Source organism: Arabidopsis thaliana, chromosome 2 (genome assembly GCF_000001735.4).
Source record: "Arabidopsis thaliana chromosome 2, partial sequence".
Classification (NCBI taxonomy): Eukaryota; Viridiplantae; Streptophyta; class Magnoliopsida; order Brassicales; family Brassicaceae; genus Arabidopsis; species Arabidopsis thaliana.
The window spans coordinates 131,775-154,046 of record NC_003071.7 but is presented as its reverse complement, the minus strand read 5'-3'; the positions used below and the strand labels follow the sequence as shown (position 1 = coordinate 154,046).

The window sequence follows — 22,272 nt, the reverse complement described above, 5'->3', positions numbered from 1 at the left end:
CTTACGTTGCCTGCATTCTAGACATTTAATAATTGATAATTTCTTTTAGTCTAAACCCATAATTTTACAATTGAAGAGTATATAATCGCATTGTATGAATTTGTTTATATTTTACTGATCTACTTTTATGTTATGTATGTGATGGTGAGTCTTCATGGACATGTAAGACAAATCAAAGCATTGAAAGTTTGAAACGCAATATAAAACTCTCCCATTAATTTGCTTAAAATGTCTAATGGTTATTAAAATATTCAGAGAAGTAAGCGCATACAAAATTAAAAAGATCACCGACTTGTACGCTTTTTCAGGTGCAATTACATAAAACAAATTGTAATGGGAGGTCAATTTCGCTATAAAGAATAGATACAATATAATATAACGAGTTATAAAAACGATTAGTATGAAGAAGAGTCGTTATACGCATTAGGCAAATCATGTGCATTAATAATTCATGGATGGTTCTCTCAATTTCACTTCACTTTCCGATAACCGTGTTTCCCGTTCCAACAAGCTGATCTAACGTACCGTAGGAGTTTTCTCAATGCATCAATTATAACTTCTTCTTTCCCTGTTTATCATTAACATTTCTTTATTAAATTGCGCTTTCTAATTCATAGAATTAATATTTGTCGACCGGTTACAAATAGAATCTAACTTTTCAAGTATGTTCCAACTTCGGGAGCTAGGTCAGATATATGCACATCTAAATAGTATTATGGTCCTTCAAGGAAAAGTCTAACTCTAAAACATTTTGATGCGTTTCTTCTAAAACTAACCGAATCAGCCGATAAAATTTATATATAAAAAAACAAACCAAAGTAAAACTACAATAAAAACATATATCCAACGGGAAAAAACCCGAAAAAACTTTCATTTATTTTTAATTTGTCCGTTTAATACCTGCATTATTTAATTTGCCCGTTTAATACTTAAGTTCATTTTTATGTCTTTTAAAAACCTTCATTTTTAAATTTTTTGGCAAAATCAGACATTCAAGTTAACAGTCGTTAACAGTGATAACGGAATTACTAACCGCAGTTAAAACTTAACCCTATAATGTTTATTGTTTATATACAATTGTTTTTCTAATAGTTATGAGCATATTATCTTAGTCCGGTGGTTATGTGAGAGATTGTAATCCTCATCAACCAAAAATCGAATCTCATAACCAGCCAACTTTTTGGATTTTTCTTTTTTTTATATTTTTTTTTGTATTTTTCACTTTCAAAAATTCCTCTTCTCACCCACAATCCACAAATTATCTGAAGCGACCAAAAACCCTAATTCTATCAATTCGAAACCTTTTTCTTCCTCTTCTCCCCTTCTCTTCTTTCACTCATCCGATCTCTCATCTCTCTCTCTATCTCTTCATCTCTCTCTCTATCTCCCTCTCTCAATTCAACCATGATGGAGCAAGAGATATGGGTGAGGGTTACAAGAGCGGCAGCAAAACGCAAAGCTTCGACGGCGATGGGTATTGATGAAGATCGGCTCAACAAGAAGAGAGTTTTCCTTGGTGAGCTTCTAAACGTCTCCAATGTCAATCTCTTATCTAATCTCAATTAGAAGAAATAAACCTAGAAGCAAAAAAAGAGTCTTAAACAGATTAAGTCAACTCTGGTGGCTATTATTGACCTAGAATCAAAATCTAACATTGAGAAGAGGAATCCAAAAAAAATCTGACAAAAAAAAAAATCCAAAATTTTTGTTAAATATGAGATTCGATCTCGAGTTGATGCGTAATGTAAATTCTCATAAACCACTGGACTAAGATAATATGCTCATTATTATTAGAAAAACAATTGTATATAAACAATAAATATCATAGGGTTAAGTTTTAACTGCGGTTAGTAATTCCGTTATCAATGTTAACGGCCGTTAACTCGAATGTCTGATTTTGCCAAAAAATTTAAAAATGAAGGTTTTTAAAAGACATAAAAATGAATTTAAGTATTAAACGGGCAAATTAAATAATACAGGTATTAAACGGGCAAATTAAAAATAAATGAAGATTTTTTCGGATTTTTTCCCTATATCCAACAGATATTTAGTAGAATTAAAATCCATAAAAGATTATACAAGTTGGTTTGATTAGATGGTGAATAGTAAAAACGTGTAAACAGATTTTAATAGAACCACTGAAACATGAATGATGGGAAACGAAAATGACGTGGAGGTAAAGGCAAGTGGGTTCCATTAATCAAATTGCGAATGGCAACGCGCTAATCATAAATCATCCACTTTATTGTTATAATATTGTTACAATAGTATTATCCAAATGTTATAAATACATTTCCAACTGTCCATCATCTTCTCCATCAACAACATTCCAAAATAACAACGATCAATATCACAATGGAAGCTACACTGTTTTCTTCACCGCCTTCGATTTCACCACTCCGATTCCATCCACTGGTTCTTTCTCAAAGAGCCATCATTCCCAAGAAGAAGAAGATGACGATGAGAGTCTCTGCTGCGGCGTCATCAGGAAAAGATCATTACTATGGAGGAGGAAGATTGGTGGACGAGAACATGATCGTTCTTAGGAAACGTATCCACGAGATGAAGATGGTCGAGCGTAACTACGAGCCTCCTTCTCACTGGATGGATTGGGAGAAACGTTTTTACAACAGCTACGACTCTGTTATCTGCGACTCCGTTGGTCTTCTTCAGAGCTTCCTCATGAACTCTCGACCCACTGTAGCAATCGCGACGCTGCTTTTCCTCCTCGTCAGCGTTCCCGTTTCCTCCACGGTGATCGCGTTTCGCCTTATTGATCTTTTGCATTGGCTTCTCGCAGCCGCAACATCAGCCCACGTGGCTTGATCTCATATTTTTCTTTATCTTTTTAGTTGCTGACAAATTCTCTTTATATATTTAATTATGTGGATATATAGATATGTAAACCACCATATTCTTTTATTATTTTATCATTTTTTCTAAATATTTTTTTATATTCGCTACTGAATAAAAACGTGCGATTTAATTACAGTTAAAGTACGGTAAAGATCAACTAATAACGGAAAAATATATATATATATATATATATATATATATATATATATATATTTTTTTTTTAGTTACTATTAAAACTGCATTGTACTATGCGGTTTTATTATCATTCAAAATTTAAAGGTTTAAGAAAATAAAATATGTATAAATTAATTATCGTTATTTATGCTTTCATTTTGTGGGATAAGTATATTTTCTTGATATGTCAATGCGATGAAACAATACTAATAAAATACATCTAATTATAAAAGTGTTTCTTGATAACTTAAATGAGGTTTATAATTATACATTCGGATATGTTTGGTCAAATATACTACGTAATCATCATGTTGTGTTTTTGTTTTTAATAGGATCATCATGTTGTGGTTGATAATTTCATTTTGTGAACGGTGTCTATAGTTTTTCTAGCTCCCATTCATATTTTTAAACGTTACTCTATAATTAATTACGTACAAACAAAAATTAAGGGTGCGTCAGAAAAAAGAAAAGAAAAGACAGAATATTTTGGGAATCATGGGGAAAGTGAAGCACCGATTTGGTAAATGTAAATAAATGTTGGGTTAGTTTATGTAAATAAAGACAAAATATGGGACCGAAACAAAAAACGAATTCAGGTCTGTGTAACCTCGAAAGTGAGACCGTTGTCGCCCACAAAACACAAACCCTATCTTTTCTTCTTCTTCTTCTTCGTTCAGTCTTCACTTTCTTTTCTTTTCTCCGCCACCACACAAATACATTCTTCATTCTTTGTAACTTTCACGCTATTCTTCCTCAATATATTCATTCGACCTCCTCTCTTCATTCTTAATTTCTCAAAAATCTTATCTTTCTCCCTCATTTTTCCCGTCGAGGGTTCCTTAATCTCCTTCCTAGGAACGTTTCATCGATTTCATATTTGCTTTCCTTAATCCACAACGTTTCTTCCTTCGTTTTTTTCTGCAATTTTGTTTTCCTTTACACCAAATTCATCTCTTAGTCTTGTCCAATTTTCGATTTTTTTTCCGACAATCCTGATTGTTTGTTTTTTTATCTGTCGGGATTTCGAATGGCGCTTGCGTATGATCCTCTCTTCATTACATCGGACAAATCTTTGTCCGCCTTTGATGTTGCCTCTTCACCGCCTCAGCCCATGAATTTAACACAAGACGAGCTCAAACGTATCGCCGCTTACAAAGCCGTGGAATTCGTCGAGTCCGGCATGGTTCTCGGTCTCGGAACCGGCTCCACCGCCAAACACGCCGTCGACCGAATCGGCGAGCTTCTCCGTCAAGGCAAACTCGAGAACATCGTTGGTATACCAACGTCTAAGAAGACGCAGGAGCAGGCTCTGTCTCTCGGCATCCCTCTCTCTGATCTCGACGCACACCCTGTCATCGATCTCTCCATCGACGGCGCAGACGAGGTCGACCCTTTTCTCAACCTGGTAAAAGGCAGAGGAGGGTCTCTGCTTCGAGAGAAGATGATCGAAGGAGCTTCTAAGAAGTTTGTGGTGATTGTTGACGACTCCAAGATGGTGAAGCATATTGGTGGAAGCAAGCTTGCTCTTCCGGTGGAGATAGTGCCCTTTTGCTGGAAGTTCACGGCGGAGAAGCTCCGGAGTCTGCTGGAAGGATACGGGTGTGAAGCGAATCTTCGGTTGGGAGAGAAAGGGAAGGCCTTTGTGACAGACAATGGGAATTACATAGTGGATATGCATGTGGAAGAGGATATGGGAGATTTGGGAGCAGTGAGTGATGCGATTCTGAGGCTACCGGGAGTAGTGGAACATGGGATGTTTCTGGATATGGCTTCTACTGTTATCATTGCAGGTGAGCTTGGTGTTAAGATCAAGAACAAACACTGAAACACACACCACACCTCTTCTCGTTGATTTTGGCCTTTATGTATTAGGAGACAGAGGATTATGGTTTGCTCTATGGTTTAGATGATATGAGATTAGGTTTTGGATGATGTCACTGTGAGGAGGATGAATGACTTTCTTTTGACAGAGTTTTGGATGCATTGACATCGTCGTCATCATCATCAATCAATCTTGTAAACAGCATTTTGCTTCTTCATTGCCTTTGTTGTGTTTGAATGCTCTTCTTTTACTACTGGGCCTGTGTTGGGCTTTGCTCCTTGTTATATATCATCATAGGCACACTAAACACTAAAACTATTGTTTCGCCGAAACATGAATCGTGTTAGGTGTGAATCCATGTTGTGACAAAACTAAAACTATCGACCTCGCAGTGAATAGTAATAGTATGATTAATACAATCCAAAATCATAACCATTCTCTTCCTCTTCCACTTCGTCTTCATAGAAGTTCTCATCTGCGTGTGGTGCTGCGTAGTCTTCTTCATCTTCTTCATCTTCAACAATCTCATGCTCTTCCTTCTTCTTCTCCGTTACTGTCTCGGTTCTCGGTTTCTTCTGTGTTGGCTGAAAGAAGAAACAAGAACAAAATTGTATAGACCTGAAAGTGATGACAACTAAGGAAACAACAAGACAAGAGAAGAGAGGATAATAAACTTACGCTAGTATCCAAGAGCTCGTCCAAAACATGGTGTTGATTAACCCGCTGAGTCTCTGTATAAGACTCAAAATCAGAAACCCAAGAAAAAACTTCTTCAAAAGATGCTATATATTTTTATCTTCCTCTCAAGTGTTCTGCAAACTGCTTCCGTGGCTGTAGCTGATGGAGGTGCATTCTTAGCTTCCTCAGCACGTTTTCGTCGCTTTTCCTTTCTAGAATTCGCCACAGCTGCTTTAGAAGCTTCCACAAGGTTTCTTGCATCTTCGGGGCAATTAGCAGCCTTCAGAGCTGCTTCCTTTTCTGCTTGCTCCTACCAAACAATATAAATTCTTCACCGAGTGTCCGAATCCAAGAGAAGATAAATGATATAGCCTATCAATCACCTCAAGATAGTCTTTGTTTTGTAAATTCCAGGCCGTTGTCTTCAACCGCGTTTCGTCCTCACCGAGAAGAACATGTTCCACCTAGAAAACAGTGAACAAGTGAAACTCTAGTAAGGGGAAAAAGACTCTAGAGCATTTCTCCATTTCATGTTTCAGATTCAAAAGTTTAAGCATTCGACCTCAGAATCATCGTCGTCCGAACAGATGTCTGATTCATCCGAATATTCAGCATGTCTTTCACCCCCATATGTTTCTCCTTCGCCTTTCTCTGCGCACAAAAGATTCTCAAGAGCTCTAACGATAGCAAATAAAAACTTTAAGCTGATAAGTGATAAGACATGAAGTAAACTCACCCGAACATTTTTTTGCCCTTTTGCTTACATTAACTTGTTCATCGTGGTTTAAGTTACCAATTCCTCCCTCGTTTTCTTCTCTAGCTGCTTTTTCCATTCTCTCTTTCTCTGCTCGCTGATAAGCAGGAGGATCCGACCCACCAACAACTCCACCAGAAATTATAATGAACTGCCGGAAAAAATTTGGAAGCATCTGATTGTCAACTCTCGGAGCCATTTGTCACCAGTTGCATAAGCATCAAAACAATAAAATGGAAAGAGACTTACATCGTCGTGACAGCTCTTACATAATCCATAACCAAAGCGTTTTAAATCCTTATGTTTACAGTTCACTACTCCTTTGTCAGAATTTGGTCTTGGGGTAAAAGTTTCTTTACGCAATATCTCTTCGCTTTCATCAAGCTCATCAACCTAGACAAGCATTGTACAACATTTAAAAAAGAACCAACTAGAAACGATCTGTAACATAATCCTGCAAATGAAATTACTCACAGTTAAACTTCCAGCCTCGGTATTAGCAAATTCATTCAATCTTTTGGTTATTGTTGCTTCACACATATGCACAACTTTTGCCTGAAAGTTATATAGAAAAACACATCAAATCGAAACATCTTTGCTCTCATCTTATAACAAGATTCTTTAAAGAAGCTTGAATCAGATTCTTACAATGTCTGCCCTAGAGTACATGATACCATGAGAAAGTGCAGCCATGTAAATTGCTGCTCCACATATTCCACTTGGTTTCCGGCCTGTCTGCAAGCGAATAGATGGCCAACATTAACACAAGCCATAATATATAACTCTTAAGACAAAGAACATGTAGGTAACTATCACACCTGTATCCAATCTCTCTTCATACTAGATATAATGTTTTTAGCCGTGTTTGCGACATCTTTTGCTTTAGCGTGTGCACCTTTCAATAAGCCTACAGTGTATAATGAAACAAGAATTTGATACAACTATTTTGTATTTTGACTGATGTTCACACCAACTGATAAAAAAATCGAATGTTCTGCATCAACCCCGATAAAGAAGAAGAATGGGAGCCAAAAGACAACATGCTTACTGTTTGTGAATCGAGGAATGAAGATTGAAGGATCAACAAGCTCCTCATAGTTCTTGTTTTGCACAAGGTACAGCATTTCACAGAGTTGCAAGTACACGGAACCTAACTCGTAACTAGACATGAAACCAATACCAGCATTACTCGACTCTGCAGTAGACTTAACAGATAATTAGGCTGTCAAATAGAGAGAAAAGTAGTATGGAAATAAAAAACAATTCATCTTACACGCTAACTCGAAGGTAGCTTGAAAAATCAATAAAAAGAAGAGAAATTTTCATGTCCCTACGGGTATAGAAAGTATTTGGTTAACATACAGCAATATAACGCATCACTCGTAACATAAACTCAGCATGATTCTAACCTGCAAGCCAAATAGAGACAGGAAGACTGTACAAGTTCAGCTCTGCGCCCTTTGGTGAAGTTTTGGTCCATTGCCGCCTTCAGAAGACAAATAAAGTTTGATAGTGTAAGAATCGTGACAGATCAATATGTAAAAAAACTAAACATACTTCATAGAATACGGCAGCCATGTCAACCACATCATCTCTCTCATCACCGATTCCTAAGGCATCTTTCAAATTCCTTAACTCATCTATAGCTACCAACAACAAAAGATGAGCCAAATGAACTGATACTTGAGAAAAAGGGAAGCTCATCTCTATATACCTTTTCTCCTTCTCCTATCACGTGAGCTTGAATTCCCAACACTCGTCACTATATTACCTGACGCAGGCACAAGAAATAATTTCAAAAGGCACGAAAAAAAGATAGCATCATAGTGAAGAGAGTATACATACCTGTCCAGCGGCATTCTTAACGAAGGTAACATCAGTAGAAAAATTGAAGTTTTCCAAAATCCTCCCACATAAATCACATGCCCTACCAAAAACAAAAAGAAGAAGCACAAGCTCATCATTCATAAGTCGGAGCTAGTGAAATCATAACCGCAAGAGTTTAAAAATCTCGAAAACACTTACAAACCACCGTCGAAGGGGCGAATTTTGGGAACATTCTTCGCACAATGCTTACACCACACCATGGCCTCCTCTAAAAAGTAAAACTCAAAGACAGGGGCTTCAAGAAAAAATACATACAAAGTCAGATACTTTTTAAGCGATCTCACAAACTTAGAATTGAACTTTTCTTACCGGAAATTGAACTCAACGTTGCCTAGATTATCCTGCCGTAAGTTTTTCTCTGCACAATTGAAGAGGAAGAGAAGAAGAAATTTGAGAGTCACAAACGCTCTAAAGTTGGAAGTCGACTAAACCCACTCTTTCCTTTGTATATATACTAGTATTCAATACAACAGTTCAGCTTTTATTTGTTTTAAGCCCATTAATCGGCCCATTAATAAATCGGATTTGGCCCACAAAAACAAAGTTTATTATAATCGGCAAAACGCTTCCTTCGGCGTTAAAAACGCAGCAATCGCCTGATCATACTTCACGGCGTTAATCTTAATCTTCTTCTTCGTATCGTACCATGGACACTTTGCTTGATTGAGATTTGGTTTGCCGGAAAAAAAACCTACTAGAATCGGCAATCGACATCGCAGAGAATAGTAAACACGAAACTGTACACTTTTAAAAATCTCTCATACACCTTAGTTTTAACGTCAAAAAATACACAGAATTATAAATCAATCAATCAAATACTATGATTAACAAAAAGAAAAAAAGTGATACGATTGTGGTTAGTGGTTAGTTATCAACCGTTCAAATGATGTCACACCTCATTCCACCGTGATACGCTTCACACTCGCAACACTAACACGTGTCATCATGCAATAATCCAACAATTGTTAACCCTTTTTTTTTGTCGTCAAACTGCTTTTTTATTACACTGAAAAAGTTACATCGTTGTGGGTTACTCTCTTTTCTTTCTTTCATCCATAACATACTACTATTGATTGTTGTCAATTTCATCTATTTGTTTTTCCAAGGCATTTTTCTCTGCCCATATATTAATTAGTGATGAAATAACCACGTGTATATGTATGCATACATGTACATCTACGGATACGTCTCCAATGTCAATTTTGTTTTGGTGGTATAAAGTAAGAAAACAATCAAAAGATTCGAGAATCTATTACTCCATCTCTTTGCTTCATCTCTAAACACACATAACTTTATATAACCTGACTGAATAATTCGGAAATCAGATAGAAAGAAAGGAAGCTTTTGTTAAGGCTTTAGCGTCAGAATAAACTAAATACGATTCTCTTCTTCTAAGTCTCCTTTTTCTTCGCTTTTCCACTTCTTCTTCTTCTTCTTTCTTTCTTTCAAAAGCAGAAGAAAACGGTACAAAGCTCTTTTGCTCCTCCATCTCCTAAAATTTGGGTCTGCCTCTCGATTCTCCCTCTCTTTTCGGTTGTCTTATGTTTTGTCTCAAGTGTATTCTTCATTCATTCAAAACTTTCTCCAATTTGTTTTACCGTCTTAAATTTATTATTTATTGCAAATTATGAAAACCGTTATATAGACGATTCGACTACGGTAAATTCAGATTCTTAGATTTAATTTTCTTTTTTTGGGTGCGAAATTCCACTAAACCGTTTTGATAAACTTTTGTGCAGTTAGTTTGGTCAAACAATAAGAAACATATTTAGTTTGTACAGCTTTTGTGTTCTGGTAACCAACCAGGTTTGGTTCAGCTTTACCTAAACCACCATCTATCATTAGCTCTTTCAATTAATCCACAAATTAAACTTCTTTAGCTTATTTTAAGTCGCCTTGATCTCATCAATGTTTCAAACTTTTTCTTCATTAATTCGCATCTTCTAATTCACATGTTCATGTTGCGTATGGAATCTCCTTAGCATTAAATGCAAATTCTGACCCCAACCCATTATTTATCATTTCTTCAGCTGCACGTTTCTTTCTATACCGTGAGAACAGAGAACATGGGAGATCATTTCGTGCTGCTGGTGGATCGGTTGATAACAGAATCCACGATTGAGGCTGCGATTCAGAGCAGGAACCAGATGTTGCAAGCTAATATACCCGTTGAGGAATGTACAATCTTGGACGATAAAACACTTGAGATGCTGCGTAACGGAGATTTGTCAATGGCTGAGTGCAGGATCTGTCACGACGAGGACTTGGATTCCAACATGGAGACTCCTTGTTCTTGCAGCGGCAGCGTCAAGGTAAACACAATTAGAAACATTTTTCCCAAGTTAAGAGAACATTGGTTGGATCGGATGATCAATGTTGTTGGTTTAACTTGGCAGTATGCGCATAGGAGGTGCGTACAGAGATGGTGTAACGAGAAAGGTGATACCACCTGCGAGATTTGCCATCAGGTTTGTCTCCTCTCTTTTTTTTTTTTCTTCTTTTTCGGAGAAGAGATCCCTCCCACCTTGAATCCAGCACTTCCACCTGGAAGATTTACCACTGGACCAACAGCTATTTGTCTCCTCTCTTTCTATTGTCCTTCTGAATGAAATCTGATGATAAGTAGTATGTTTTTTTTTGTTCAGGAATTCAAGCCGGATTATACAGCGCCGCCTCCGTTGCTAGAGTTAGGCCATGTTCCTCTCCATTTCAGGGGAAACTGGGGAATCTCTCAACGGGAGCATCGTTTCATCACAGTTGTACCTGCTGATTCCACTTTTATTGACCAACCATATCCTCTTTCTTCCACCACAAGCTTCATCTGTTGCCGTTCCCTTGTTCTCATTGTACGGACCCTTCTTGTTTTCCCACCAAACCAACACTTTGATTTTGTCTTTACTCATAATGTTTGTAATTTGCAGTTCATGGCTCTTCTCATTCTCCGACATACCCTCCCTTTAGTCCTCACCGGATCAAACCTTCATGTCTTCCCTTTGTTCACGGTGAGATTATTATTATCTCACAACAGATTCAAGGGACTATAATTTGAATGAATGAACCCTAAGTGTTGTTATTTTTGGTTTCAGTTGTTATTTCTGAGAATACTCGGAATCATGCTACCCATCTACGTTGTCACCAAAGCAGTCGCCACCTGCCGCCGCCATTCTCGGACCTTAGACACCTCTCCCTCCGATGATTCATCTGATGAAGAAACAGATTCATGGCGCTTGCCTCAAACGCAATCTTACATTATAGGCGTACGATGATCACTCATTCTTTTCTTTCACACACACACACAAAGTCAAATGACACTGTAAATATAACTTCTGGCTTATACATGTAAAATGTTGGATTGGTTTAACAGATTGAAACAAAAAAAAGTATCTCATTAGGAAAGCTCTCTTCTCAAGTGTTTTCCCAGCTGTGCAATGCAGATAGATAGACAAAGAAGACTCATCTTGAATTCTTACACAACAACTCTAACCATATGATCCAATACAAATTTATAAACCACTATAAAGATTCCTATAAAGATCCCAACATTCACAAGTGTCTCTCTGTGTTTGTATCCCAAAATTCAAGACAAGAATCTGGACTATCTTTCAAAATCAGAGACAAAAGTTACAAGGAAAGGACCTGCAGGAAGCGACTTTGGTATATCAACTCCAAACAAGAGCCTTTGTGTTTGTTGTCTGTAAGTTATGAAAACATCAAGACCTTCTTGTAGTTTAGTTTCACCTTCTCCTCGGCCTGAAAATAAACGATGGCCCACAAATGGTAAGAAAACAGGAGTTGGTAGCTACCACTAGATTTAAATAGATAGATGGAAGTAATACTTGCGGTTCTTCTGCTGTGTCCTCCAGTAACAAGCAAGCGCCCCAAATGCACAGCTGGCGATGGCTATTGCCAATGCAGCTCCAATCGGCACAACCAGAGCATTGGTGGCCACTGTTAAGTCTTCAGTGGCTGAGACGGTCTCTTCCTTGCTCCGGCTGACACTCTTTTCCTTGTAAAGAGATACGAGCTTAGGCCCATAGTAGTTCTTCAAGAACTTGTAGACATGTTCATGGTCCCACTCTATGCTTTTCTGATTACTTGAAAGATAACACAATGGGCAAAGCTCCTTTGGTGGCCATATAATCTTGGGGAACTTGGGGTCACCTGTACCAAGGGAAGCTTCGTCCTTCAAGAGTCTCTCGTTGACCTTGTTGTGTGTGCTCCACACCCACAATACGAAATCACGTGCCTTTTTGAAAGGGGTTTTGACGCTGTCCATGAAACACATGCATATGAGGTTCAGTTGAGCAAATACCACGATAAATCGAACTGTGAGTTATTATTATTATTTTTACCTCAAGCACATGTCATTGAAATGCAGGCGGCATTCATCACACATGAAGAAGTTGTTGACGAAATCGCATATTGTCGTGAATGCAAAATGACTTTCTCCATCCTCAATTCTCACGGAAAGCGAATGCATCAGAACCCATAATCCACAGCTACAGTCAAGCATTTAAGGAATAGTTCACTAAACTGAAGTGAAGGATCATGGTATGAAGTTTAAAAAGAAACTACAGTACCTAAATCCGCGAGTATCGTTCTTGCTGCCACGGCAAAACATCTACCAAATATGATATTAGGACAATCAGATCTCTAATGCGGATATACAGGAAAACAGTAATAGAGTCGGTTGCTAGCACTCACGTAGTATCCACGCGGAACATCCTTTCCACAAATAGGGAAATTTCCCAGGGTATCGTTCCCTCCAGATTTTTCGTAAGAGCAATTTCCAGAAGGGCATAAATCATCATAGTTCACTAGAATTTCTGCAGCTCCTTTCCGACACCTATAGAATATAAATTTCACAATTAGTGTGGAAAAAGAAAGTGATCATCAAAATGCTTGTGACGGCATTAGGATAATGACACTTTAATTTACCTCCTGGAAAGATGATGTGCTGCTAGAAGCTGGATAAATCTTATAAATGAAGCACTTGTTTCAGATGACTTAATGGCCTGTACACGACATGAAACTACTTATTTTTTAACGAAACTGAGCGAATGGAAGAAGGTCATATACATACACATCTCTCAACCTTATGTGCTAAAATGATATCAAAAGCTTCTGCGGTTGCTTCCTCGACATCATACACAGCCTGAGAAATCTGTGGCAAATCAACACCCGGTTATCTTAAAGCTGTTTAATCTTAGACGAAACGCTAATAATATCAGCAAAGTTAGGCAGAGATAAGTCTAGAAACCTGGTTGTAGTCGGTTAGATTCGACAGGGCATGTTCGTTTTTGAATTTCTGATCATCCAAGCCATAAGAACTGCAAATTATTGAGAAACAAAACAGACTAAGTAAGATGTGATATTGGCAAACTCGGTAAGGAAAATTATAGATACACTTCAAAGATGAAACATAGTTTGAATCTGCTAGATATATTTCGAGTCAATGCTGAAGATAAACGTCCGGTGGATTTGTGGCACAAACCTGCCAATCTGCTTGTTAATCCAGTTGAGCAAACGCTCAGCAGTGCGGCCGTCATCAATAACAAGTATCTCACTTTTATCCTTTTTAGGTTCCCAACTGCCAGAGACAAACTTAGTAGGAGGACCCCAAAAGAGCATTGGATAGTGAGAAACAGAGAACTTGTCACAGAGCTTGGTATTCGTCTGCGCTGCCAGGGAAATGGACCGACTTAGCTCAGAAACAGTGAACCAAGAGAATTTAACATGATTCATAAAAACATTCGGAGCATGGAGTAAATACCTTCATTGCACAATCAACTCTAGTCATCAAAACGATTCCTGGATGTATTGCATCTGGACCATTGAAGAGCCTTGCAACCTTTTCGTAATGAGGCTGCATAAGAGTAACACTTTTTAGGCAACGGAAATCTCCAAAGTTGAGGCTTTGAATAGTTTATGTTACCTTGTAGTTTCTACAGGCAGGACACCTAGAATCAATTGAAAACGATACACGCATCAGTAAACGCCCAAACTAGTAACTGAAGAAAATATAAAGCCTTCTAGTAGCAATGATTAGAGAAGAAGCACACTAATAGGATCATAAAGTTCAAATCTTTTCCTATAAGAACACACTTGCAAGAGAACCCAACGCTAGATCCAGCACCAAACTCTGTAGGTAGTAGATAAACTGCAAAACCCACCAACCAAAAGTGGAGATTTAAGTGAAAAGTGAAAAGCAATCGAAGAACTGACCAGTGAGCGAAGAATTCGACGACGGCATACTTGGCGGGGGTGTCTTTAAGGACTGAATCGAAGTTGGTAGTGTTCAATTCAACAGCTTTGTCTTTCTGATCGGAGATTTCCCGGAGAATCAAGCGCGAGCCCGGGGAAGAAGAGGAAGCGGCGATTACAAGGCCGGCGAACAAAAGCAGATGCACCAAAGACATCAAATCCAATCGAACTATGAACCCCTCCTCTCACAGATTTCAAAGTTTCGATTCTTCTTCTCAACAGAGATAGATAGAGAGAGGAAGCGAAGATCTACAGAAGAAAGCTTCCCTCCTCTTCCACTGAGAAAATGAAGGAAGATTTGTGATATAGAAGCTCCTGAACGACGTCGCACATCTCTTACCCACTCTTTGAACTCCGTTACTGTTGATAATGGGCTTTATTCAGACAACATTATTTGGGCCCAATTGGGCTATCTTATGGTTCACTGATTTAAAATTCACAATGATGATCAAAACACATTATCGGCTTAGATGGGAGATTTATGGTCGATACTGTTATCAAACATTCAAGCTTAACACTTATTTTAGACATACAAATCTAGAAAGCAAATGCTAAGACCTGAATTTTACTACACTGAAACATTACATATAGAGATTCCATTCACGATGAGGATTCCAGTACTTCGGTATTGTGGCAACCACGCAAATTTCCGAATTTCGCGGACTCAAAATCGGTGTTTCGACTCGCGATTTGGCGACCCTCACTTAGTAGCGATCTGAATCTTTTTGAATAGTAATATTTGTCTCTAATTTTCTGGAGTGTGCTTTTATCTGTTTCCGTAATCTCTATGATTTCTGTCAAAAATCAAAAATGATATATTTTAAATAATATATGGATTTATATGCAGGCAATGTGTTTAAGTATCACAGATTACATAATCCAAATACTAATCATAGTATTGCTAAAATCCCCATTTATATACTCCAAAAAAATGCTTCATGTCTAGCTAGGCGAATCCCCCACATTATGCAAGAATTGTTTTCTATCAAACCCATTATTTGTGGACCTATCGAAGCCAGGCAAAAAGAACACTATAATGTGTTGGTCATGTGCATATCTTCAAATAATAAAAGACTACTTATGTGGCTGATAAAAACTAGCCGCCTATTGCAGAATGCAGAGTCAGGTGCTCAATAATATGTGAAAATTCATTCATTTCACTTATCAAAAAACTCCTTATAATCTCATATAAGTGTTACTAAATACATGAATATATATGTTCTGATACGTTTATGTCATTGTCAATGAATGATGAATGTAGTTGGTGTACATGCATTAGTCGAATCTTCAATGGTAGTATAGTTTTTGATTACTCTTGAACATTGTGAAGCTTATCTATGAACAAAAAAAGAAAGACCAAATGTTTTACAGCCTTTCTTTTTTATTTCTTTATAATCTTGTCAGCATCTAGCAAGCAAGCATCGAGTATCAACCATTAAATTAAAGAGCCTCCTAATATACATATGGCCTTTGGCTTTTGCCAATGTTTAACCCCTTTATATTTCCCATAGTCACATATTTCTCATCAGATTTTAAAATGTTACATTCATAACCCCAAATCATTCCTATGCACCATCTACATTATGCATCTGAGCAGTCTAAAATACCTTGCATTACCGTATGATTAACTTGTTTATAAGTAAGCGTATAACTGAATTACAAAGAAGTTTCGGGTAAAACTGTAATCAATCATCAAAATGAAAAGGACCAAAATGTAAAAACACTAACTTATGAGGGATTCATGTGTTATTCAATGGTTTTTGTCTCTCCCCCTCCAATTACTAACCAATCGTCTTTCTCTCTTCATTGACCCCTTTTTTTGAAATTACCAAATCTCTCTCCATTTCAGCGAATCTCTTCTTCAGATTTTCCTCTTCCACTAATCTTTTGCCTGTTTAATCGGAGCTTAGATATCATCAGAAGGTTTTTGTTCTATCAATTCTCCTTCATTCGATCCATTTTTACCCCTTTCTTTGGAATCTCCGATTCGACCAAGCTTCTTCGCCGTCTCATCGGAGACAAACACATATTCACGCTAAATCAACTAAATTAAGCTTAGATAGATATATAGATATATAGGTAAAAACTCAACTACGACTACTCGGAGATGTTGGGTGCTGGATTTCAGTTGACGAGAGGCAGACACGGCGACGATCCTTTCTACACTTCCGCAAAAACTCGCAGGGCCAATCAGCGCATCGATCAGCTCCGTAGAGCTCAGAGCGACGTCTCTAACGTTCCATCATCAGCTCCTTCTCCGCATAAACAACAACTCGAGCCGTCCGATTTATCTTCCAGTAATCTAGATCGGTTTTTAGAGTCGGTCACACCATCCGTACCGGCTCAGTTTTTATCCAAGGTTTATTACAATCTCTATTTTATGTTTTTTTTTTTTTAATCTAAGTCTGTGTTGTTCTCTGATGGTGATGGTGATAATCTCTGTGTAGACATTGCTACGAGAAAGAAGAGCAGATGATGATTATAATAAACTTGTGCCTTATTTTGTGCTTGGTGATATATGGGACTCATTTGCAGAGTGGAGTGCTTACGGCACCGGTGTGCCTCTTGTTTTGAATAACAACAAGGATCGTGTTATCCAATACTATGTCCCTTCTTTGTCAGCCATTCAAATCTATGCTCATTCTCATGCCTTGGATTCATCTCTTAAATCAAGGTTCTTAATTCTTTGTGAACTCATCATAGCAGCATTATAGTATAACAAGCTGTTTTTCATTATGTCATGTACGGTTCCTATGGCAGGCGTCCTGGTGATAGTAGCGACAGTGATTTTCGGGATTCAAGTAGCGATGTTAGCAGCGATAGTGATTCCGAGCGGGTTTCTGCTAGAGTAGACTGTATCTCATTGAGGGATCAACATCAGGAAGACTCTTCCAGTGATGATGGCGAACCTTTAGGCTCTCAAGGTCGTTTGATGTTTGAGTATCTTGAAAGAGACCTTCCATACATCCGTGAACCTTTTGCTGATAAGGTTTGTGCGTTCATTTCTCTACTAGAACCGAAAGCATGGTGTAGATACTATATACTAAGATGATGATATATATTATTATCATCTTTTATGCTCTTATATCATACCAGGTAACTTCAAATTTAAAAACTAATGCTCAGAAATGGCCTTTGTTGTTTCTAACCTTCAACTGATGGCTATCAACTAATCAGAAATGTTCAATCTGCTCAGGGACTGGTCATCGTCAACTTAAACTAAACCACATTCTTTTCTATTTGTTTTAGTCAACAAACTAGACCACATTCTAACTCACAAAAAAATTGGGAACTTGTTTGAGTCTGTTGTTAATATTAGGCTCCTCCTCCTGACTATTGCCTATGTTGCAATACAGGTCTTGGACCTCGCAGCTCAGTTTCCCGAGCTAATGACGCTGAGAAGCTGTGACTTACTTCGGTCAAGCTGGTTTTCTGTTGCATGGTATTGTTGTTTGTATTTTGCATGCACTTGCTTGCTGCAATATGTTGTTCATGTCTCTAAAAATTCATGTGATACTTTGCAGGTACCCAATTTACAGAATACCCACAGGACCGACACTGAAGGACCTGGATGCTTGTTTCTTGACGTATCATTCCCTACACACATCTTTTGGAGGTAAACCAAAACTCTTTTATTTATCAAAACAACAAGTTGTAGGTTTACACTGTTCCACAACTTACACTATATCTAATCAGAATACTTGAGTGGATCCAAAATGTTCCAATTGATTAGAGTGACATGTGGCTAGAGTAGCATCATTTGACTATCAATCACAATGACAACATAAATAGGTGTGTTCATTAGAAGAAATAGAGACTGTTGGTGCGAATTCAAATTGTTTGTAGGATAATAGTTTGGTAGATAGAACTATTGACAACGTTTGGCTGTTGTAGGTGAAGGCAGTGAACAATCAATGAGCCTTACGCAACCAAGGGAGAGCGAGAAGATGTCATTGCCTGTGTTTGGGCTTGCTTCATACAAGTTCAGAGGTTCATTATGGACACCCATTGGGGGTTCGGAGCACCAGCTCGTGAACTCTCTGTTCCAAGCCGCTGACAAATGGCTGCATTCTTGTCATGTCAGCCACCCTGATTTCCTCTTCTTCTGCCGTCGTTGAGTAGGGTATGAAGTTGTGACGCACTTTGAGAGAGTTTCAAAAAGAAACTCAAAACTGTTGATATGGAGGGTTGTTGTCAGATTCAGGTTTAAAAACGAGTTGATTTTTATGTCTGTAAGTTATAGATAAAACGAATTTTGTTTGGTCAGATAATGTATGTGAACCGTGGGCTTACCTCGTGTTGTTGTATACCTATACCATGTTGTCTTGCAATAGAAACTTTTGGAGTAAAAATGTGAATGTTCAATCTAGCAGCAGCATACTTACGGTTATTTTCGAATATTTTTAATATTTATATATATTTTTAATTATTTAATCTAAAAATAAATAATATTTTGAAAATATATTTATATTTCAGATATTTTTGGCTATCCGAAATATTTTGATACGTAGCCATTCGGTTTCGATTTTTCGGTTATAGAATTTGGGACATGCTAATGTCTGGTTAAAGAGTAACCACAGATTGCCATATCTCATATGTTCTCTCCATGAGAAAGTTCACTTTGGCTGCATGACCTTCCCTTAGGCTATATATCCCAAACAGCTATAATAATTTCGCTCGAAACCTTTAATCTTTTTTAGAAAATCCAATAACTTGGCGTTCGGTTATCCATTCGGTTTTAGTATATATTCATTCGGTTATCGGGTTTTTCGGTTATAAAGTTTAGTATTCATTCAGTTATTTTGAATATTTGTTTCGGTTCTGATTCTTTCGGTTTTAAAATTTAGTATCCACTCGGTTATTATACTTTTAATATTTTCGGATAGTTCGATTATTTTGGGAGATTTTCGGTCATTTTTGGATATTTTCAGTTATTTTCGGATAGTTCAATTATTTTAAATATTTTATAAATATTTTCAACTATTTTTAATTATTTAATCTAGAAAGAAATAATATTTTTGAAAATGTGTTTATATTTCGGATATTTTTGATACGTAGCCATTCGATTTCAGTTTTTCGATTATAGAATTTAGTATCCTTGGGCTTTAGAAACCATGGGCTTTTTAAGTAAACGGGCTCCTGAGGCCCATAGGTTATTTAGTTAACCTAATTTGAGAAGCATATATATAAAACTCACATCGCCGCTGATAATTCCGCCTCTGAGAAATTGCGTTCGATTACAGCTCCACAGAGGTTAGTGTCGTCGAGTCTCTTCTCTCCACTCATCATCTATCGATTTATCGTCGTTAATCATTGAATCTGGGTTGTTGATCTGCAGGATTCGGAAATGGTTGAGTCAAAGGTTGTAGTTCCAGAGTCGGTGTTGAAGAAGAGGAAGAGAGAGGAGGAATGGGCTTTGGAGAAGAAGCAGAATGTTGAAGCCGCCAAGAAGAAGAACGCCGAGAACAGGAAGCTTATCTTCAAAAGAGCCGAGCAATACTCCAAGGAATATGCCGAGAAGGTAAACATTTTTATCCTCCAAATACAAATACTTGGAAACTGTAGTTGATCTTCTCTTTTATCCTTGATAGGAGAAGGAGTTGATCTCGTTGAAACGCGAGGCCAAGCTTAAGGGAGGTTTCTATGTTGACCCTGAAGCTAAGCTCTTGTTCATCATCCGTATCCGTGGGTATGTTATACTGTTGTTGTTTGTCTTATAAGCATTTCTAAAGCCAGTGTCTATGTTGTTGTTCTTATCTGTTGTTCTTTTTAATATTGCAGTATCAATGCCATTGACCCTAAGACTAAGAAGATTCTCCAGCTCTTGCGTTTGAGACAGGTTCGTGTATTATTGTGTTTGTGTAGATTAGTCTTTTGATGAATTGGCATAAACTGCTAGGTTGTTTCAATACAATGTTGTTATTAGTCTTAGGTTAGGTCTTGAAAGTTGGAATCTTTCCATGTAATTTGTTGATAATCAGTTGGTTTGATAATGTCACATTTCATGGCAAAGACTAGTATATGAAATGATTCTATCAGTGTTGTATACTGATTGATTTTGGCATTGTGTAATGCAGATTTTCAATGGTGTTTTCCTTAAAGTCAACAAGGCTACGATGAACATGCTTCGCCGTGTTGAGCCCTATGTCACTTACGGGTATGTATATACACTCTCATCCTAAACCCTTTAATCTGATGCTATGAGATAACAAGAGTCTTGAAGAGTGTGACTTTTCTCTTCTGTTTTTCAGATTCCCTAACTTGAAGAGTGTCAAGGAATTGATCTACAAGAGAGGTTACGGAAAGCTTAACCACCAGAGGATAGCTTTGACTGACAACTCTATTGTAGAGCAGGTTTGAGATCTGTCTCTCTGTGGCTCTTGCTTCTTTAGTTTTGTTCTGATATCAAGTTTAAGACTCACGAATTCTTCTTCCATACAAAACCAAAATCAGGCTCTTGGAAAGCATGGTATCATTTGCACTGAGGATTTGATCCACGAGATTCTAACAGTAGGACCTCATTTCAAGGAAGCCAACAACTTCCTTTGGCCATTCCAGCTTAAGGCACCACTAGGTGGCCTCAAGAAGAAGAGAAATCACTACGTGGAAGGTGGTGATGCCGGAAACCGTGAGAACTTCATCAATGAGCTTATCAGGAGGATGAATTAGAATGTTATCGTTTTCAATGTCAAACTTCTCTGCGTTTTCATTATGTGCCTCCTCCTGGATTTTGATCTTCTTTCTCAAGTTAAAAGACATTTTGAATCTTCTCTTTTGTTCTCTTTGGATCTTAATTTGTGCTTTGATTACTGCAAGTGATTCTACATTTCTCTTTAATAGGATTTTTAAGAAACTGTTTCTTCAAAATCTCTTTACCTGGACAATTTCAAAATGGTTGCCTTCATTTTGTTGACGAATTCATTGTTTGTTTGGAGTAAAACAAGGATCACTTTGTATGAAGGTTTATTTTTGTTCATTAAATTGGAGCAATGTATTTTTTTTGTTAATTTGTGGCCCATTGGATTAAGTAATCCAATGACCCTCACATAAACATGTTGTTTTCTTGTTTTTGTTTTTCACTATTATAACTGAAAAAGTAGGGGTCGGCAAAAAAAACGAACCGTACCAAACATAAATAAATGGTTTGGTTTAGTTATGGTTTTGTATAAAAATCTGTTTCATAATAATTTTTTAGAAGGTTTCTATCGAGGTTTGGTTTGGTTAAAAATCGTAAAACCCGAATAGTTTTTTTTTTTGTTTTTTTAATTTAGAAATAATTATATATAAAAAAGTGTCCAATTTATAATGTGATTAATAATAGTAGCATTAAAAAAAAGGTGTTAAGAGTGAAAATTATTGATCTTTTTAGTAATATAGAAACCAAAAATTTAATTATAAAAATTTATATATTATATTTAACTTATTGGTTGATATATTATTTTTATTTTACATTTATTTTTTATTTATATATCATCAAACTTATTTTTTCTTTTGTAAAAATATGGAATAACCAAAAAACCAGTGTCCAAACTGGAATCAAACTAAAACCAAACCGAATCGAGATATATATGGTTTTTATATGGTTTCAATATTTATAAATTCGAAAACCATAAAACTGTATAAAGCGAACCGTAACCAAAGCGAATTATGTATGGTTTCTATATGGTTATAGTTTTAGTAAAACTAAAAAATTGTAAAACTAAAAATTTTGAATCGAAACCAAACCGAAAAACCGTAAGTCCATTCCTGAGCAAAACCTTATCTAAACAAAATGAAGAGCTGGATAGAAGTAATGAGAAATAAAATTTTGTTTGCAAAATAGACAAATAAATACTCC

The 22,272-nt window shown here is 37.1% G+C and overlaps 8 protein-coding genes, 1 long non-coding RNA gene and 1 other non-coding gene across 21 annotated transcripts; 6 read left to right on the top strand and 4 right to left on the bottom strand.

Annotated features, from left to right (window-relative positions):
* The first annotated feature begins 1,219 nt into the window (after positions 1–1,219).
* AT2G01310 (uncharacterized protein) lies at positions 1,220–1,749 on the top strand. The gene has a single exon (NM_001335054.1). It carries the CDS (start codon positions 1,405–1,407, stop codon positions 1,564–1,566), a length of 162 nt encoding a protein of 53 aa, NP_001318175.1. The 5' UTR covers positions 1,220–1,404; the 3' UTR covers positions 1,567–1,749.
* Positions 1,750–2,075: 326 nt separating this feature from the next.
* Positions 2,076–2,990, top strand: AT2G01300 (mediator of RNA polymerase II transcription subunit). The gene has a single exon (NM_126191.3). It carries the CDS (start codon positions 2,356–2,358, stop codon positions 2,824–2,826), a length of 471 nt encoding a protein of 156 aa, NP_178239.1. The 5' UTR covers positions 2,076–2,355; the 3' UTR covers positions 2,827–2,990.
* A 471-nt stretch (positions 2,991–3,461) lies between these two features.
* RPI2 (ribose-5-phosphate isomerase 2) lies at positions 3,462–5,128 on the top strand. Its single transcript, NM_126190.1, has one exon — positions 3,665–5,128. It carries the CDS (start codon positions 4,058–4,060, stop codon positions 4,853–4,855), a length of 798 nt encoding a protein of 265 aa, NP_178238.1. The 5' UTR covers positions 3,665–4,057; the 3' UTR covers positions 4,856–5,128.
* On the bottom strand, positions 4,554–5,172 carry AT2G03925. The gene has a single exon (NR_139976.1). It is a non-coding gene; the product is annotated as an other RNA (long non-coding RNA).
* On the bottom strand, positions 4,653–8,371 carry MEE65 (Cyclin/Brf1-like TBP-binding protein; the record flags this gene model as incomplete). Of its 3 annotated transcripts, NM_126189.4 has the most annotated exons (17): positions 4,653–5,436; positions 5,531–5,593; positions 5,673–5,840; positions 5,914–5,994; positions 6,093–6,181; positions 6,267–6,435; positions 6,534–6,677; positions 6,759–6,839; positions 6,933–7,019; positions 7,103–7,191; positions 7,333–7,445; positions 7,558–7,575; positions 7,694–7,770; positions 7,842–7,930; positions 7,999–8,055; positions 8,126–8,211; positions 8,310–8,371. In NM_126189.4, 17 exons carry the CDS (start codon positions 8,369–8,371, stop codon positions 5,263–5,265), a joined length of 1,647 nt encoding a protein of 548 aa, NP_178237.3. The 3 variants fall into 3 exon arrangements, with proteins under 3 accessions (NP_178237.3, NP_001325196.1, NP_001325195.1); NM_001335053.1 differs by lacking the exons at positions 4,653–5,436; positions 5,531–5,593 and having other exon boundaries at positions 5,625–5,840; NM_001335052.1 differs by lacking the exons at positions 4,653–5,436; positions 5,531–5,593 and having other exon boundaries at positions 5,641–5,994.
* Positions 8,372–8,809: 438 nt separating this feature from the next.
* On the bottom strand, positions 8,810–9,496 carry AT2G00350. The gene has a single exon (NR_143604.1). It is a non-coding gene; the product is annotated as an uncharacterized misc_RNA (transcript).
* A 26-nt stretch (positions 9,497–9,522) lies between these two features.
* On the top strand, positions 9,523–11,549 carry AT2G01275 (RING/FYVE/PHD zinc finger superfamily protein; the record flags this gene model as incomplete). 5 transcript variants are annotated; one of them, NM_001335050.1, is made up of 7 exons in its annotated part: positions 9,523–9,830; positions 9,911–9,977; positions 10,202–10,483; positions 10,568–10,639; positions 10,817–11,017; positions 11,093–11,173; positions 11,258–11,437. In NM_001335050.1, the coding sequence occupies exons 3-7, from the start codon at positions 10,238–10,240 to the stop codon at positions 11,435–11,437; spliced, it is 780 nt and encodes a 259-aa protein (NP_001324096.1). In that variant the 5' UTR covers positions 9,523–9,830; positions 9,911–9,977; positions 10,202–10,237. The 5 variants fall into 5 exon arrangements, with proteins under 5 accessions (NP_001324096.1, NP_671763.1, NP_001324095.1 ...); NM_147230.4 differs by lacking the exon at positions 9,911–9,977 and having other exon boundaries at positions 9,523–9,674; positions 11,258–11,549; NM_001335049.1 differs by having other exon boundaries at positions 9,911–10,483.
* QSOX2 (quiescin-sulfhydryl oxidase 2) lies at positions 11,487–14,738 on the bottom strand (the record flags this gene model as incomplete). 3 transcript variants are annotated; one of them, NM_126188.4, is made up of 12 exons in its annotated part: positions 14,397–14,738; positions 14,107–14,131; positions 13,945–14,037; positions 13,666–13,847; positions 13,432–13,501; positions 13,267–13,335; positions 13,110–13,186; positions 12,876–13,017; positions 12,752–12,792; positions 12,524–12,670; positions 12,008–12,439; positions 11,487–11,921 (listed from the first exon to the last, which is right to left on the bottom strand). In NM_126188.4, the coding sequence occupies exons 1-12, from the start codon at positions 14,588–14,590 to the stop codon at positions 11,906–11,908; spliced, it is 1,488 nt and encodes a 495-aa protein (NP_565258.1). In that variant the 5' UTR covers positions 14,591–14,738. The 3 variants fall into 3 exon arrangements, with proteins under 3 accessions (NP_565258.1, NP_001324093.1, NP_001324094.1); NM_001335048.1 differs by having other exon boundaries at positions 11,906–11,921; positions 14,107–14,331; positions 14,427–14,716; NM_001335047.1 differs by having other exon boundaries at positions 11,906–11,921; positions 14,107–14,738.
* Positions 14,739–16,130: 1,392 nt separating this feature from the next.
* Positions 16,131–18,824, top strand: AT2G01260 (hypothetical protein (DUF789)). Of its 3 annotated transcripts, NM_126187.4 has the most exons (6): positions 16,131–16,794; positions 16,883–17,109; positions 17,196–17,424; positions 17,792–17,877; positions 17,960–18,051; positions 18,330–18,824. In NM_126187.4, the coding sequence occupies exons 1-6, from the start codon at positions 16,543–16,545 to the stop codon at positions 18,551–18,553; spliced, it is 1,110 nt and encodes a 369-aa protein (NP_565257.1). In that variant the 5' UTR covers positions 16,131–16,542; the 3' UTR covers positions 18,554–18,824. The 3 variants fall into 3 exon arrangements, with proteins under 3 accessions (NP_565257.1, NP_001318174.1, NP_973391.1); NM_001335046.1 differs by having other exon boundaries at positions 17,196–17,877; NM_201662.3 differs by having other exon boundaries at positions 16,241–16,794; positions 17,960–18,820.
* Positions 18,825–19,591: 767 nt separating this feature from the next.
* AT2G01250 (Ribosomal protein L30/L7 family protein) lies at positions 19,592–21,469 on the top strand. Of its 2 annotated transcripts, none has more exons than NM_126186.4 (7): positions 19,592–19,688; positions 19,774–19,956; positions 20,027–20,124; positions 20,217–20,274; positions 20,513–20,592; positions 20,687–20,789; positions 20,889–21,469. In NM_126186.4, exons 2-7 carry the CDS (start codon positions 19,783–19,785, stop codon positions 21,102–21,104), a joined length of 729 nt encoding a protein of 242 aa, NP_178234.1. In that variant the 5' UTR covers positions 19,592–19,688; positions 19,774–19,782; the 3' UTR covers positions 21,105–21,469. The 2 variants fall into 2 exon arrangements, with proteins under 2 accessions (NP_178234.1, NP_001077863.1); NM_001084394.1 differs by having other exon boundaries at positions 20,968–21,350.
* The last annotated feature ends 803 nt before the right edge of the window (positions 21,470–22,272 follow it).

What these genes read in the sequence shown, in the direction of transcription:
- AT2G01310 (NM_001335054.1), top strand. Translation starts at nt 1,405, where the DNA reads ATGATGGAGCAAGAGATATGGGTGAGGGTTACAAGAGCGGCAGCAAAA.
- AT2G01300 (NM_126191.3), top strand. Translation starts at nt 2,356, where the DNA reads ATGGAAGCTACACTGTTTTCTTCACCGCCTTCGATTTCACCACTCCGA.
- RPI2 (NM_126190.1), top strand. Translation starts at nt 4,058, where the DNA reads ATGGCGCTTGCGTATGATCCTCTCTTCATTACATCGGACAAATCTTTG.
- AT2G01260 (NM_126187.4), top strand. Translation starts at nt 16,543, where the DNA reads ATGTTGGGTGCTGGATTTCAGTTGACGAGAGGCAGACACGGCGACGAT. An exon ending in GATTCATCTCTTAAATCAAG is followed by an intron (nt 17,110 to 17,195) that starts GTTCTTAATTCT and finishes TTCCTATGGCAG; the next exon opens with GCGTCCTGGTGATAGTAGCG. An exon ending in GTGAACCTTTTGCTGATAAG is followed by an intron (nt 17,425 to 17,791) that starts GTTTGTGCGTTC and finishes GTTGCAATACAG; the next exon opens with GTCTTGGACCTCGCAGCTCA.
- AT2G01250 (NM_126186.4), top strand. Translation starts at nt 19,783, where the DNA reads ATGGTTGAGTCAAAGGTTGTAGTTCCAGAGTCGGTGTTGAAGAAGAGG. An exon ending in CCAAGGAATATGCCGAGAAG is followed by an intron (nt 19,957 to 20,026) that starts GTAAACATTTTT and finishes TATCCTTGATAG; the next exon opens with GAGAAGGAGTTGATCTCGTT. An exon ending in TTCATCATCCGTATCCGTGG is followed by an intron (nt 20,125 to 20,216) that starts GTATGTTATACT and finishes TTAATATTGCAG; the next exon opens with TATCAATGCCATTGACCCTA.